We start from the raw sequence: 15,515 nt of genomic DNA, 5'->3' as shown, positions 1-15,515 counted from the left end.
TGATGCCAAAAAGACTCAAGTTTGCTTCTATTATAACTAAATACTAGTCTCTTCCAGTTGCTCATTTTTACTATATGTTCCTCATGGTCGTGACAGAAGCCTAAAGGTACTTTTTCCTCCAGTGCTCAATTCAGCTGTCCTTAGCTTTATAAAACCTGTAGCTTCAGGTCTGGGAAATTTTCCATAGCTATAGATTTGACCATTTTTTGACCATTTTTTATTAATAAAACAATTTGTACAATCCTACCTAGTAGCATACACCTTATCTTGGAAAGTTAATACCGTTGTCCATAAAATTACCCACAAATGACTGGAGAGCCTTCTGGTTTTTTGATCTTCTAGAGAAACCAAAGCACAGTAATGCAAAGCCTCCTCCCTCACTACAGCACCATATACCTGTTGTATATGAGGTATAGGTTTGTGATTAAAAAGAGTGGGCATTTTGGTAGGTAATAGAAAAGAACTGAATTATAAAAACATGTAGGAAATTATTTTGATTCAAATTGGTTCCCAGCCCACCAAACTTCTTCCCAATTTTAAAACAGATACAGGACAAATTTTATTCTCCTTCTTCATTGCCAAAGGATTTTTGTTTTGAAAGAATCCAGAATAAGGCAACATTCTTGCTAACAATTTCATATCCTACTTTACTCTTCTCTCTTACACATTGTTGTCCTAAGATAGTGGATTATCTCTCTAACTTTTCTCTTTCAGCCTATTCCAGAGCCAAAAGGAGGTCGGCTCATCCAGGTTGAAGGCTACTGGATTTCAGTGGGAGATAAGGAGCCTACAATAGATGACACATACGTTCTGACATCTTCTGTTAAGTTGAACCTGAGAGATATAGTCCGAGTGGTCTCTGCAGGGTGTGTGGGCCTTTTTTCCATCAGCTGTGAAGTCTGTATAAGCATAGGGTTTGATGTTATTCTAGTCTACCTTCAATAACTTTGAAAGAGCTTTGTTGTTGCTCATTACAGTTATTACTTTCTAAAGTTAGCAATGTGACTTTTCTCTTGGAACAAAGTATTATTTCTAATTATACCTTAAGTTCAGGAGCTATATGGATGAAACTATTTTGGCCCTGTTTAAATTTTTTGGGGGGGGCATGGTGGGGTGTATATTGCTGGTGAATACGTGTCACTATTAGACAAGTAGTGGTCAATTCCACTTTTTCTCACAAGAGAAGTTGGAAGTATTTTCTGAGCAACAGTTTTTAAATATAGAAACTTCTCAGTGCATAACTATAGAAAATTGTGTTTATGTTGTTAAATGATAAAGTTATTCTTCTTGAACACTTTTCAAAATAATAATGGTTTCACTGTTTTTTGTTTAGGCTTTTTAATTTTTTTTCTTCTTCTTTAAAAATTGTTGTATTGACTGATCTCGTACAGAACATACCCAGTGCTGATTCAGGGAGAGACCTCAGTTGGTAAAACAAGCCTGATCAGGTGGCTGGCTGCAGCTACTGGCAACCACTGCGTGCGTATCAATAATCATGAACACACGGATATTCAGGAGTATATTGGTTGTTATACATCTGACTCTTCAGGCAAGCTTGTCTTTAAAGAAGGTATGGTTTACCTTCTAGTACATGGATGTAGGTTTTCAGTCTCTTAGACCCATTTCCTTAAGCAATATTCTTCATTCTTTCTGATTGAGGCACTTGAACCTCTGTCATAGTGTTTCTCTTTGTCTTTGTTGCTTACACATAGTTAAAGGGATGCTTAGCTGCTGGCTTCCTTTAGATCCCATTAATACTGCCATCTGTCTAAGAACTAGGACCAGATTTTGAAGAGGGCAATTGAACTGCTGCTTCATGTCGTAGAATTTCAAAGAATAGAATGAGTCATAGGGAATTTGGAAATAATGAGAATTTGTTGATTTAAATGACATTAGACTATAAGGAAAATTGAACAAGTTGGAAAAGAGGTATTAGTTCTGGCTCTTCCTTTTGGGTAAAAAGGGACTGTTTTAATTGAAAATTGTGGTTTTGACCTGCAACATCACATAATATTTTGGGGCAAGACTGACTGCACAGAATAATTTGCTTAGAAATTTAATGATAATCTAGGATTTATTGATTTGTATGTATTTTTAAATACTAATTTATACACTAATTCCCAATGTTGATTTCCTCCTAGGTGTTCTTATTGATGCTATGAGAAAGGGCTACTGGATTATCTTAGATGAATTAAATTTGGCCCCTACTGATGTGTTAGAGGCACTCAACAGACTGTTGGATGATAACCGAGAATTGCTCATAACAGAAACACAAGAAGTCGTTAAAGCACATCCTCGGTTCATGCTTTTTGCTACACAAAATCCCCCAGGGCTTTATGGAGGAAGAAAGGTATGTAGCATTTATCCCCTACCTTTCTTTTGTTCCCATACCAAATAGCACATTTTTCTTGGTAGGAATAAGAAATTTTTATCTCTGTTGAAGGGCTTTTCTTTTTGTGATGAACAACAACATCTCTTTGGGGGAATTGTTTGAAAAGGCCTGTTTTGTTGTATTTTTTTCTGTGTGTTTCTCAGGTGCTTTCTAGAGCCTTCAGGAATCGGTTTGTGGAATTGCACTTTGATGAATTGCCTAGCTCTGAGTTAGAAACAATTTTACACAAGCGGTGTAGTTTGCCACCCTCCTATTGCAGCAAACTAGTTAAAGTCATGCTGGACCTTCAGGTATTTCATTTCCTCACGATCAAACTTAGTTTTAGATAGGATGTTTTGATTAGATTTGGTGATCAAAATTTGACTACTTCTGTGGGTAGAAATAAGTCCGTCCATTTTATTTATTTTTATAGAATAATTATCTAAATTCATTTTGTTTATACCCATTTTTGTTGCTTATTTTTTAATATCTTTGGAATTGAGGATTGAAACCAGAGTCTTGTACATGCTAATAAGCTTGCACTCTACCACTGAGCTGCAGCCCAGCCCCCATTTTTTGATTCTTTTGTAAACCAACAATTTTGCATCATCTTAAAAATTTTATGGTATTTATATATGATGACATTTTAGTATTTTTGTATAAGGTTGGAGCATTTTGCTTGGTACAGAAGGCATAGGCAAACTACAATTTTATTTTATTTTTATTTTTTATTTTTATAGAGAGAGAGAGAATTTTTTAATATTTATTTTTTTAGTTTTCAGCGGACACAGCATCTTTTATTTGTATGTGGTGCTGAGGATCGAACCCAGCGCTGCGCGCATGCCAGGCAAGCATGCTACTGCTTGAGCTACATCCCCAGCCCACGATTTTATTTTTTAAATGGTCATTTGAGTAGACAATTCTTTCTGTAAGGGTCCCTTTTGTCATCTGCAAATTTACAGAACAGTTTTTTTTTTTCTCTTTCGTTGTCAACTTGCCATGTTGCCCAGACTGGCTTCCAACTTGGTTCTTCCTGCCTCAGTCTTCTAAACAGCGGGCATTGCAGACATATATCACTGCATCCTATTTCAGTTTTTTAAAAACCACTTATTTTACAGAATTATAAGTGTTTATTGTGAAATTACTTTCCAGAAAGCTAGTAATAATCAATACTGTTAGCATTGGGTTCCTATATTATGGGACTAATTTTTTACCTTTTTAATAATTGATATTATTATTTCTCTATTTCTGTATGGCATATGAAATGTGGCATCCCATTGCTTATTCTTATTCTTCACTTCTTTATGCATGAGTTTGAACATTTTTTCTTCAGGCACTTATAATCTAGTCTGTTTACATTTCTGAAAAATTCAGTCTTATTCAATGCAATGAAATCATTTAAATTTTAGTTGAAGTTTGTTAGGAATTTTATGTAAGTTACCATTTAGCACAACCAGTGCTCTTTTTCACTTGGTTTGCATTTTAATAGTCCTACCGCAGAAGTTCTTCAGTATTCGCTGGAAAGCAGGGCTTCATCACCCTTCGTGATCTTTTTCGATGGGCTGAAAGATACAGATTGGCAGAGCAAACCGAAAAGGAATATGACTGGCTACAGCATTTAGCCAATGATGGTATGCTTTTAATCAGATATTTACAAAATATAAGTAGGTCAAGTGTCGTGCTTCTTGTTAAAACAAATCTTGCCCAAATTCTTATATACATTTTCCTAGACATTCCTAAAACAGAGCATATCTCCCTCAAGTCCTAATTGCTTTTGTAAGCCGTCCAATTCCTGCAAGCCTCTGTGCTGATATGCATTAGTTACTAAGGTTTTCTTACTTTGCTTCAAATGGCCACATGTGGGAGTCAGCATATGGGTATAACCCCTTTGGGAATTTTAGACAAATGGTGGTGGTAGCGTTGTGGGCTACCACCCACCACTATCTTCAGTGTAATGACTGGAGAGTTCAGACTTAGGTTTGGTTGTTTTGGTTTAATTCATGGAAGAATTTATGTTACTCTCTGAGAATATAAGGGAGAGCATTTTAGAATCTTCTGATTTGAAAAGTGCTAGTGAGTCATTAATGGGTTAAATAAGAAGAATAAATAAAATTAGACCATGAGAGTTTTATGTACGTGATCATGCACTCACCCACCCATTCTTCCTCTCTTTCTCTCACTTACTTGACTCTCACTGAAGATTGAACCCAGGGCCTTGAACACATTTTGCTCCTTTTATCTTCAGTACTGGTAAAGAATACACATTTTTTAAAATGTTCGTTTCATTGAAATATTACATATGGTAAAGCATTTTTATACAGGAATGTACCAATATAACTTTTCACCTCTGCTGAGAATCATGATTTTCCAAATCGCAGAAGGTACCATCTTGTCTCTTGGAATTGAATGTAACCACTACTCTGACTTCTGTCACAACTGATTCATTTTGTTTATGCATGAACCTCACTTGAATGGGGTCATGGAATATATACTCTTTAAGGTCTGACTTTAACTCAGCCTGATATAAGTTTCAGTTATGCTGTTAGGTGTATCAGGACTTCATTATTATTTTTTTAATATCACATGGTAATCTGTTATGTGGAGATAACACAATTTATTTATGTATTCTCTTGTTCATGAATATTTGGATCATTTTAATTTTTACCTATTTTGCATAAACCTTCTCTATACATTCCTATATGTGTCCTATGTATTCATTTGTGTTTGGGGGTGCCCACAGTCACATTGTTGGGACATAAGGCAGACATATGGTTTGTTACAACAGGCTCTTCTAATTTTCCTAGGCAGTTCTTTAGGTTTCCACTCCACTAGCAAGATATAAGAGTTGATGTTGCTCCATTTTCTCAATCTTTCAATTTTAACTTTATTTTCATGGTGCTGGGGATCGAATCCAGGGCCTTAATGCATGCTAAGCAACTGCTTTATTACTGAGCTACATCCTCAGTTCTCATCCTTTGATATTACCACCATATACTTGATGGTTTCATTTTTTTATGCCCTCCTCCCCCAAATCTTCAGGTTTTATGCTTCTGGCAGGCCGAGTCAGGAAGCAGGAGGAGGTTAATGTGATTCAAGAAGTCCTTGAAAAGCATTTGAAAAAAAAATTGCATCCTCCATCACTTTTCTCCAAAGAAAATGTCCAAAAATTACTGGGTGAGTATGCTAAAAGTCCAAAACGAATATGAATCAACTTGTAATCATTAGAACTTAAATACTTATTGTATCTTGAATAGGTAAATTGTCTACCCAGATGTCTACAGTGGAGTCTAAGTTCAGCCATATTGTGTGGACTGAGAACATGCGGAGACTTGCAGTGTTAGTGGGAAGGGCATTGGAATTTGGAGAACCAGTGCTGCTGGTTGGAGACACAGGGTAAAGTTCTGTGACGTAACTTGTTGAGAGGGTTTGGTTCAGTTCCCATGGGATTTCTTAAGTTACTCTGAAGACTCATCATGAAAACATTTTGTGAATTCTTTTTTTCCCTTCACTCTTTCTTTCTTCTTTCCTTTCCTTTCCTTTCCTTCCTGTCATTTCCTTCCTGTCATTATTTCCTTTCATTACCTTTAGACTAGATTCATTGTGAAAAAGAATGATTTCTTTTCTCATTATCATTGGGGGCTGTTTTTGTCCATTTAATTGTTTTAAACATTCACTTATGTAGAGGAGAGGAGCAGACATGTTAGTATTTTTGAAATCTATAAGTATTAGATTTCTTTCTCCCTCTTGTGGTTGTTGGTACAACTTGGAAAGGGTGGAATTCTCACGGTGCATGACTAGACAAGAAATATGAGAGGGCACTAGTGTTTTATGTAGAGGGGCACTGTGAGCTTGGTACAGATATCTTGCATTTTTTAGCACTGTCTCCTATTGCAAAAAGGTTCTCACTATGGTTCCCTCTTTTGCTAGTAGTGTATTTGTGAATAGAGTATGTATTTGGTATATGTATGCTCCTTGTTAATCTGGTTCATTTTTCTAATAGGTGTGGGAAGACAACAATTTGCCAGGTGTTTGCAGCCTTGACAAATCAGAAATTATATTCAGTCAACTGCCATTTAAACATGGAAACATCTGATTTCTTGGGAGGGCTACGGCCAGTAAGAAAAAAAACAAGTGACAAGGTTTGTCCAGTAACAAATGTTGATGTGTTCAGAGAACCACATTTGTCTGTGTAATGAGTCTGCTTGTGATTTTGTTCATGTTGGGGTTTCTGGATTCAGTTTGATTACATATGCATATCTTATCTTTGGATCTTCACTGGTCTACAAGGGGCTTCCACAGTTGTCCAGTGTTTACAGGTTTTGTCCTGTTCTCAGACCCTCAGACACTCTTGCAGAGTGTCCATTTTATCCCAGCAAACAGTAGCTATCTGTGTATTGTCTACATGTGTATTGTCTTGTGGATCTTCTTGCTCATTAATTCCCTCCACTTTTGCCAAATTGTAGGAAGAAATGGATACATCAGGACTTTTTGAGTGGCATGATGGACCTCTGGTTCTGGCCATGAAAGAAGACAGCTTTTTTCTCTTGGATGAGATTTCCTTGGCTGACGATTCTGTCCTGGAAAGACTCAATAGGTACATATGTGAGAAGGTTTACCCTGTGCCTGATATTTTGTGGCCTGGTTTTTGTAGATAACTCCGTTTTATGCAGAGTAATGCTCTCATTGATGTATTATAAATGTTTGAAAATGTTGATGACTTACTATTTCTTGTGGCACTCAGGGTTTCCTTTAAGAGACTTTTTTTTTTATTATTGTTCAAAACATTACATAGCTCCATATCATATTTCATACATTTGGTTCAAGTGGGTTATGAACTCCCATTTTTTTTTTTTAAGAGACTTTTTAAAAAATACTATCATTAACCACAAACATGAGATTATCCACGGTAGATGTAAAACAAATGAGCCTAGCTGGGGGTGGTGCAGCACCCCTGTAATGCCAGTGACTTGGGAGGCTGAGGCAAGAGGATTGCAAGTTCAGAGCCAGCCTCAGCAACTTAGTGAAGCTGTAAACACCTTAGTGAGACCCTGTCTCAAAGCAAAATATAAAATGGACTGGAGATGTGGCTCAGTACTCTAAGCACCTCTAGGACCAATTAATCCCTAGTACCAAAAGAATTAAAAACAATGAAAAAATTAGTCTGAGTTAAAATTCTCTTTAGAGACATGTTATGTGTCTATTCTCTTAAAATTTTAAAAGAACTAACATCAGAATCCTAGTGCATGATCATAGGTGTAAAGGCATCTCACTACCTTAGACTAATAATTGTCATGATGTACTTATGTCTCTTTTTCTCCTTTTTGAGGTATAATTGCGTACCATATAATGTACCCATTTCATGTTATGTTATATTTGTGTTAACTTATATTACCAGGGATTGAACTTGGGGGCACTCAACCACTGAAATACATCCCTAGTCCTATTTTGTATTTTACTTATAGACAGGGTCTCACTGAGTTGCTTAGTGCCTTGCCATTGATGAAACTGGCTTTGAACTCTGCTGTCTTAGCCTTGAGCAGCTGGGAAAACTAGCCACACCCAGCTAAAATGTACCCATTTTAAATGTGCATCGAGTGATTTAATAAATTTGCTAAGATGTACAGTCCTTACCATCTAGTTTTACATTTTCATCATTCAGTAGGGTCCTTCATGTGCATTACACTTATTAACTCCTTTGATTCCACTCTCTGCTTCAGGCAACCTCTAATCTACTTTCTTTCTCTATAGATTGGTATTTTCTGAATCTTTCACAGAAATGGTCTCGTCTCATTTTGTATTAATGTTTTGAAGTTGATCCATATTGCAGCATATTCGTTTGTTCCTCTTTATTCCTAATAGTTTTGCATATACTGCTTTTTAAAAAAATTCATTTGCCATTTGTTGTTCTATTTTTGGTTATTATGAATAATGTTTACTATGGTCATTTGCATACGAGATACCTATTGTTAAAGCAAAATTTGCCTTAATAGGGACCATGTAAAATAGAAGTTCTTTTTCTCTTGATGAGAAATATTTCCCATTCTACAGAAATTGGGATGGTGAGTCATTTTAAAATTTGTGATAGGAACCCCTTAACTAAAGTGAAAGCTCAGCAGAGTAGATAACTTTTTCCTTTTAAAGAACATCAAAGACTACAAAGTAGAATACATAAGCCTTTTCTCATTTTTTCCAACTTTTCTTTTAGTGTCCTTGAAGTAGAAAAGTCTCTGGTGTTAGCTGAAAAGGGCAGCCCAGAGGATAAGGATAACGAGGTAGAGCTGTTGACTGCTGGGAAAAATTTCCGAGTCTTAGCAACTATGAACCCTGGGGGTGACTTTGGAAAAAAAGAGGTAAAGCTGTGCTTCCTGAAGTATGATTTCTTTCTAGTTTTAACCCCATAAATCCAACATGCAATAATACATTTGAAATTTGATGGTGGGTAAGAAGTGGGTAATAGGTGAAAAATCCAAAAAATCTTTGGAATTATTATCATACAGAAAAAAATCTGACACATAAGTATGTGAGATTTGCCATCTCACTTTGTATATGTGCCTAAAATGTCATTGTTTCAGTATTTGCCTAGCCCTTTACTTATGTTACCCTAGCAGTGTTCTCAAGAACTCTGTGTGAAACTTGTTTTTCAGTTTTATGAATAAGAAAAGTTGTAACTACACTTTAAATTCAACCTCTGCTTTTAAATTCTGCAATCTTAGACACTAGTCTGATTTTATGATTTTTAAAACAACAACAACAACAAAATCACAGCCTGGAACCTTTTCTGGTTTTGCCATCTCTGTTTAAACATCTTTTGTTTAGATTGTGTTCAGATTCTCCCAGAAACCGAAAACTCTGTGGCTTTCAGGTTTTTGCAGCATTTTAGTGGAGAAGGCATTATTATGTGCCAGATTCCAGTCTGTGAAAGTTAGTGGGAGGGTAGTTTGGTAATAAATTAGGGATGATGAAGAAAAACAGGACTTGATCTCAAATGAAGGTAATTTGGTGGGTGCGTAAAATGTGAACATGATATTTGGGGCCTAGTTTTCCTTAGTAACATAGAAGAAATATCACAGTGCTCCAAGAAATGCTCTGAAGAGAAGGAATAATATGCATCATAGTTTTGGATTTAAAAATATGAACACTGGTTACTTGGCAGGTAGAAGTAATAACAGAGAGATCTGATTTTCAAGGTGGTTCATGTTAACTTCCCCAAGTTTTCCTTAAGACGAAGCTTTTGCCACCTTTTACCTGAGGAAAAACTGTCTTTTGGTTTTGCTTGCCTAACAAGCAGAATGAGGTAATATCTTGAAAATCAGAAGCACTGGTTATCTAGGAGAGTAATGAGAAACACACATTCACTAGGCCATTAGTGAGCCACTCCTGACTACTAGCATTGTTCCTGCTCCTTCTGTGGTAGACCAGATAGCCATTCATATGCCTCTTTATAATTTCACTCCCTTTGAGCCAGATAAAATAAATTTTTTCTTGTACTTCAGCCAGTCCTTTGATATGGGACAATAGCTGTTTGTGTACCTAAATGTAAAGTAAAGTGAAAGGAAGAACCTTTACTAAAGGGAAAAAGTTCATGTTTGACTAAGATTGGAAGCTTGGTTGCACCACTTACTCTTTAAGCCTCAGTTCTGTATAATGTCTATAAAGAAAGTGGAGATAATTCTGCTATAGAGGGTATCATGGAGATTAATGAGATGATATCTTTAAGGAGTCAGGACAAAGTAGGTCTTTATTAAATTGTTTCTACTAGTAAAGTAATAAGAGAGATGAAGTGATTACTGTTTGCTGGATTCATAGCTAGGAGTTTATGAGGACTTTCTTTATAGGTTTTAAATTCACATTAGAGTTTCTATTCCTTGTAGCTGTCTCCTGCCTTAAGAAATCGTTTTACAGAAATATGGTGTCCTCAAAGCACAAGGCGTGAAGATTTGGTTCAAATAATAAGACATAATCTTCGTCCAGGATTATCTCTGGGCAGAACAGATCACAAAGGTGAGTCTGCAGGTGGTTGTGGTGGTAATATATCGGAGGGATGTTTTGTAAGACTATATTAGAGTATGCTTTTGCTTATAAATATAATTTTAACCCATAAATATATACACACACGTGTGTGTGTGTGTTGTGTGTATAAATAAAAGAATTACCCTAGGTTTTGGGTCTATGAGTTTACACACACACACACACACACACTCTTAGCTGTAGATGAGTACAATACCTTTATTTTATTTATTATTATGTGGTGCTGAGGAGTGCTCTACCACTAAGCTACAACCCTGGCCCCAGCAATTTTTAAAATATCCAGTAAGACATTTATTATATGTTTTTGTTTTTAAGCCTGTGTTACTTTGGTGTGTGTTTCTGGTACTAGAAAATTGAGCTCATGCATACTAAGCAAATGCTCTGTTCCCTAGCCCTAAATATCTTAGATACCAAATGGGCTAACTTTGGAACCCACATTTGGTTCCAAAAATCAGTGGATAGGTTTTTGGATCATTTTGGCTCCTTTCTTACAGAATGTAAAAGGATATTTATTTCTTTGAGCTTGAAATTTTTGGTATGTTGAACTTTTTAAAGTTACCTTAAAGCACAGTTTCAAAAGTACATAGGCCACCTATGGGGTTCATTTGCATGGAATCCATTCTTTCTTTTACACTTTCCAGAAAGACTGGCTTTGCAGTCTTCTGAGCATAAACTTCTTCTCATTAGGGCCCACACTGAACTTCCAGTTTCTGAACAGCTGGAGTTTCCCATACCTTGTTAAACTTGCCATTTTTCTCTCCATTTCCCACTAATGTGACAGTCACCCCATACTATAAGAATCGCCTAAAATGTGGTTCCAAACTCACCAAACTCACCACCTTGTGGAAATACAGCTTGATGGGCCCCACACCCATTATTTCTGATTCCTTATATTTTGTGTAGGACCTGAGAATTTGCCTTTCTAATAAGTTATTTGGTAATACTGTGAATGTTGGTCCAAATACCAAACTCAGAACTAATCAGTTGGACTTTGTACTGCTTATATTGGTGCACTTATTGCAAGAATTCAAGTGAAAGGAGGAGGAGGAAAAGGCAGAAGTTGTTAAGCCAGTATAATTGGTCCTTAAGCTCTGCCTTGGGGCTGGATCCCCTCAGGAAGTAAAATCTAAATCTCATTAGGCTGCTTATTTCTTTATTCAGTTACTTGGATTGACATAAGATTGGCAGAGGATGTGACTGCTGTTCATTGCCCATGCTTACTCCATCACCAAAGTGCTTTTTACATAAGGGGAGTGAACCATCTGTAGGGCATTGAGCATGGGACGCCTAGGGACATATCTTGGAGTTCCACAGCCCGTCCTAGGGGAAGGGAGCTTTTTGACTTTATAGGCTTTCCAGGCCACAGCAGCAGATTTAGATGTAGAGATCCTAGGGAAGCATGTAAGGGGAAAATGGCTTAATAAACTTTCAGCATTTTTTATCCTCAGCACAAAAACATACACAAAACCCCAGACACCTGTACTCTGCATAGCCAGCTGCCAAGCAGGGAATAATCTGTCTCTCTGTCTAGCTCACATTATTCTCTGGTCTGTGCTACTTTGAGACTCTTGTTCTTAGTTTCTCAGACTTGGACCTTGGTGAATTTCTTCTTACCCCAGGAGTTTGCCAGTGCAGCCCTGGTATCCATCAGAACAAGGTCTTTTGGCCAGCTGACCCTGTGCTCCATAAATGGGACAGTTATAGGGAAGTGGCAGGGTTCCCAATGACGTTGGTTTACTACTGTCTGGAGATGGTCCAGACAGACAGGAACATGACACAAACATTCCAAATGAAGATCCTGAGAACTCAGATGAGATCAAAAATATCTTTTGCAGGAAAGCTGATCTCACCATAGTCAATGTAACCACAGCAAGGACTTTAGGAACCTATTTGTATTTCAGTGCTGTACCAGGAATCCTATCCTCCAGCCAACCATCCATGTCCTGCACAAGAACAGGAATGCAACCCTGAGTTCTAAGATGGGTGAGGAGTGGGTTAGGGTCTGGAGCCAACAAAGGCCTTGTACTCACCAAGCTGGTCATCTAGGAGGCTTTGTGTGGCTCCAGGCTGCTGCTCTTGGGCTCTTTCCTTGTCTTCTATGGCATTCTCTGCTGTATCAGTATTGTGTGCTTCCATCCATGCCAAGAGTCCCACTGGTCTAGAATCTGGCTATGAGGACACTGAACAAGTTCCTTCCCTGTTCTCAGGAGTGAATCATTTCTTGGGTCTTAGTCTGAGTTGGAAGAGATGTTCTAAAAGGGAAGAGTTGCCATGTGGGAGGAAATAAAAAAGGCTTTTTGCTGGGGACAGGGAGATTTGGGTTTTTCTGTAACTAGTGTTCTTTTTATAGTTTAACGTAAATTAGAGCAGTGCTAATTCTTCCACTTCATCTTTTATTTTTCCTTTTTAAACATTCTTTGGTATTTGTACTTTTTAAAATTTAGTTAAATGGATTACTATTGATTTTAGAATTTTAAAAAAATTACTAAATTTCATTGGTGTCTCTTGAATCTATATATACTACTTAAGTATTTTCTTTATTCCTGGACAAATATTTTACAATATAAAATTTGATAATTGGAATATTCATTCAACTTGAATCATGAAGAACATTTGTGAATCCCCTAATTTGTCAAATTAACTGATGCATTGATTTAAAAGTTAATAAATTAATTGAATTTAGTGCCTCTGAGACGGTGGCATTCCTCACTATGGTGAATATAATACAGATGTTCCTCAGCTTGCAGTGATGTTAAATGAATCAAAAATGCATTTAATATGCCTCACTTCCCACACATCTTGGGCTAGCAAAACAGTGTACTGTAGAGAATTAGTTTTTTTTACCCATCTGATGGTATGGCTAACTGGAGATTATGACTCCCTGTCACTGTCCAGAATATCAACAATATCATATGGTATATGATGAGCCTAGGTAAAAATGAAAATTTACAGTACAGTTTCTATTGAATGTGAATGCTTTTCACCATCATAAAGTTGAAAAATTAAAAGTTGAGACATTATAAGTTGGGGAACTTTTAAGTATAATAAACATTTATTTAAATGTAAATATAATAAAGTTGTATCATACCTTAAAATTTATATATATTCTTAAAACTATTATGGCATAGTTTAGTAATTGTCTCTTAACATGAATAACTTTTCTCAACAGTTTTTAAGGACAGCTTTTTAGGCTATAGTTCTCAAAGCAGTTTTGTTTTGTTTTTATTAGAATGGAACACTACTTATGAATCTCTTAGCAATCTCATAAAAACTATAGACTCCTTTCCATAGGAAACAAAAGCATTAATAGGCATTCACAAAATTTTGCACGTTAGCAAAGGAGCATAGACCCTTCTTGTATGTCTTTGGGCCCCAGGATGTGAATTTCTGTTCTGAGATGTTTCATAAAAAGCAAATTGTGTCTCTTTGTTTCTTAGGGGCTGATATAGCTGAGGTGATGCTGGATTTCATCGACTGGCTGACCCATCAGGAGTTTGGCCGCAAGTGTGTTGTCAGTATTAGAGATATCCTGTCCTGGGTTAATTTCATGAACATAATGGGGGAGGAAGCTGCTATGAAAAGACCAGAGATTATCTCTACTGTGACATCATTTGTCCACGCTGCATGCCTGGTGTACATAGATGGAATAGGTTCAGGTATGTTTTCCATTAATTATTAGAGACAAGGGCTTAGAATAAAGCCCACATCTCTAACCCAGATACTTTAAATTTCCAAAATCAGAGTAGATTTTCTTTGCATATTCTTTTTTTAATCTTTTATCCTTTGTTTATTTATTTTTATGTGGTGCGGAGGTTCAAACCTAGTGCCTTGCATGTGCTATGCAAGTGCTCTACCACTAAGCCACAACACCAACCCCAAAGATGGTACTTTTGAAAGGTGCTCCAGGAACTTAATAAATGTGTGATTATGAGTAGAAAGAAGACTGTTGAAAATGACCTTGCTCCAGAAGCACTGGATCATTCTTAACACATGGGTCATTTTTAATTAATGGCCAGAATTCTTTAGTTTGCCATGTTTTAAGTTTACTTATTTCATAAAATTGAATGTTTTAGTTCTGATTTTTCCAGCCATGAAGATTAGAAACTTAAACCAAAATTACCAATATTGCAACATTAGTTGCTCCATCTCCAGAATCATTTGTCAATGACTGGAGTACTTTAATAAATAATTTGTTTCTTTGTTGATGATGTGTAAACTGAGCAAAAGGAGAGTCAGGTCAGGATTCTTCCTTAGGACTGCTTACACTGAAAATTTTATTTAGACTATAATTCTTCCCTAGGCCTTTTCCCCCAGGAACCTGTGCTAAGGATTTGGCTGAATGATTGTGAACTTGGTATTATATTATTCCCTGATGTACTGATCCTCTGTCTTTTAGGAGTAACCTCCTCTGGGTTTGGTACTACCCTCTTAGCCCGAGAAGAATGTCTGAAATTTCTAATGAAGAAACTTTCCAAGATAGTCCGACTTACAGAAGGTCAGAAAAATGAATTGAAGATTTATGATAGACTGAAGGCCAAAGAATTCACTGGCATAGATAATCTTTGGGGAATCCATCCATTTTTTATACCAAGGGGTAAGAATGATTTTAAATAAATGATTATTCTCTTCCTATAGATAATGAATATTTGACTTGAGTTTTTAATGTGTCATATTCAAGTTTATTTTTAAGCTAGCATTGAAGTTAGAATCTGACTTGGTATAATTAATTTTGTGAATGGTTCAAAATATGTAACTGGTATGTAAAAATAGTAGTGTAGATATAAGCTCATTTGTAGAAAACAATTTACTCATGGGTTATTAGTCATTGCCCACTATTTGAGCTTTCCTATAATAAAGCTCTAAATTACTCAAGTTAGTAAACTCTTAAGTGGCCTACAAAGGCCGATTAGCCTATAATATTTCTTAACTGTAGAGCTCACTGCCTTTTACAAACATAGATTCGTGAAGCTTTGAGTGCAAGAATTGTATCTTTCTTTTCCCTGCCCCTGGCATCTGGCATGTAGCCTAGCATAGGCATTCAGAAAATATCTTTTGACTGAGTGAATGAATAAGTGAGTGATTACTTGGGAAATGCAATAACCTGGCTTAAGTTATG

General features: G+C 36.5%; 1 protein-coding gene and 1 pseudogene across 2 annotated transcripts in view; both read left to right on the top strand.

The window, feature by feature from the left end:
• The window catches only part of Mdn1 (midasin AAA ATPase 1), a 152,992-nt gene that overhangs the window by 53,803 nt on the left and 83,674 nt on the right, over positions 1–15,515 (top strand). For both annotated transcript variants that reach the window (XM_015499360.2, XM_048808075.1), the window contains exons 23-35: positions 715–866; positions 1,392–1,570; positions 2,142–2,350; positions 2,536–2,682; positions 3,861–4,002; positions 5,411–5,545; positions 5,626–5,764; positions 6,372–6,510; positions 6,835–6,965; positions 8,577–8,721; positions 10,243–10,372; positions 13,837–14,055; positions 14,796–14,993. In XM_015499360.2, coding sequence (XP_015354846.1) covers positions 715–866; positions 1,392–1,570; positions 2,142–2,350; positions 2,536–2,682; positions 3,861–4,002; positions 5,411–5,545; positions 5,626–5,764; positions 6,372–6,510; positions 6,835–6,965; positions 8,577–8,721; positions 10,243–10,372; positions 13,837–14,055; positions 14,796–14,993 — 2,065 coding nt within the window. The remainder of the gene's footprint in view (positions 1–714; positions 867–1,391; positions 1,571–2,141; positions 2,351–2,535; positions 2,683–3,860; positions 4,003–5,410; positions 5,546–5,625; positions 5,765–6,371; positions 6,511–6,834; positions 6,966–8,576; positions 8,722–10,242; positions 10,373–13,836; positions 14,056–14,795; positions 14,994–15,515) is intronic.
• Positions 11,613–13,826, top strand: LOC125615235 (annotated as a pseudogene).

This window comes from Marmota marmota, unplaced genomic scaffold (genome assembly GCF_001458135.2).
Source record: "Marmota marmota marmota unplaced genomic scaffold, marMar, whole genome shotgun sequence".
In the NCBI taxonomy this organism is placed as follows: Eukaryota; Metazoa; Chordata; class Mammalia; order Rodentia; family Sciuridae; genus Marmota; species Marmota marmota.
The sequence above is the reverse complement of the archived record's forward strand: the minus strand, read 5'-3'. Positions and strand labels throughout refer to the sequence as shown.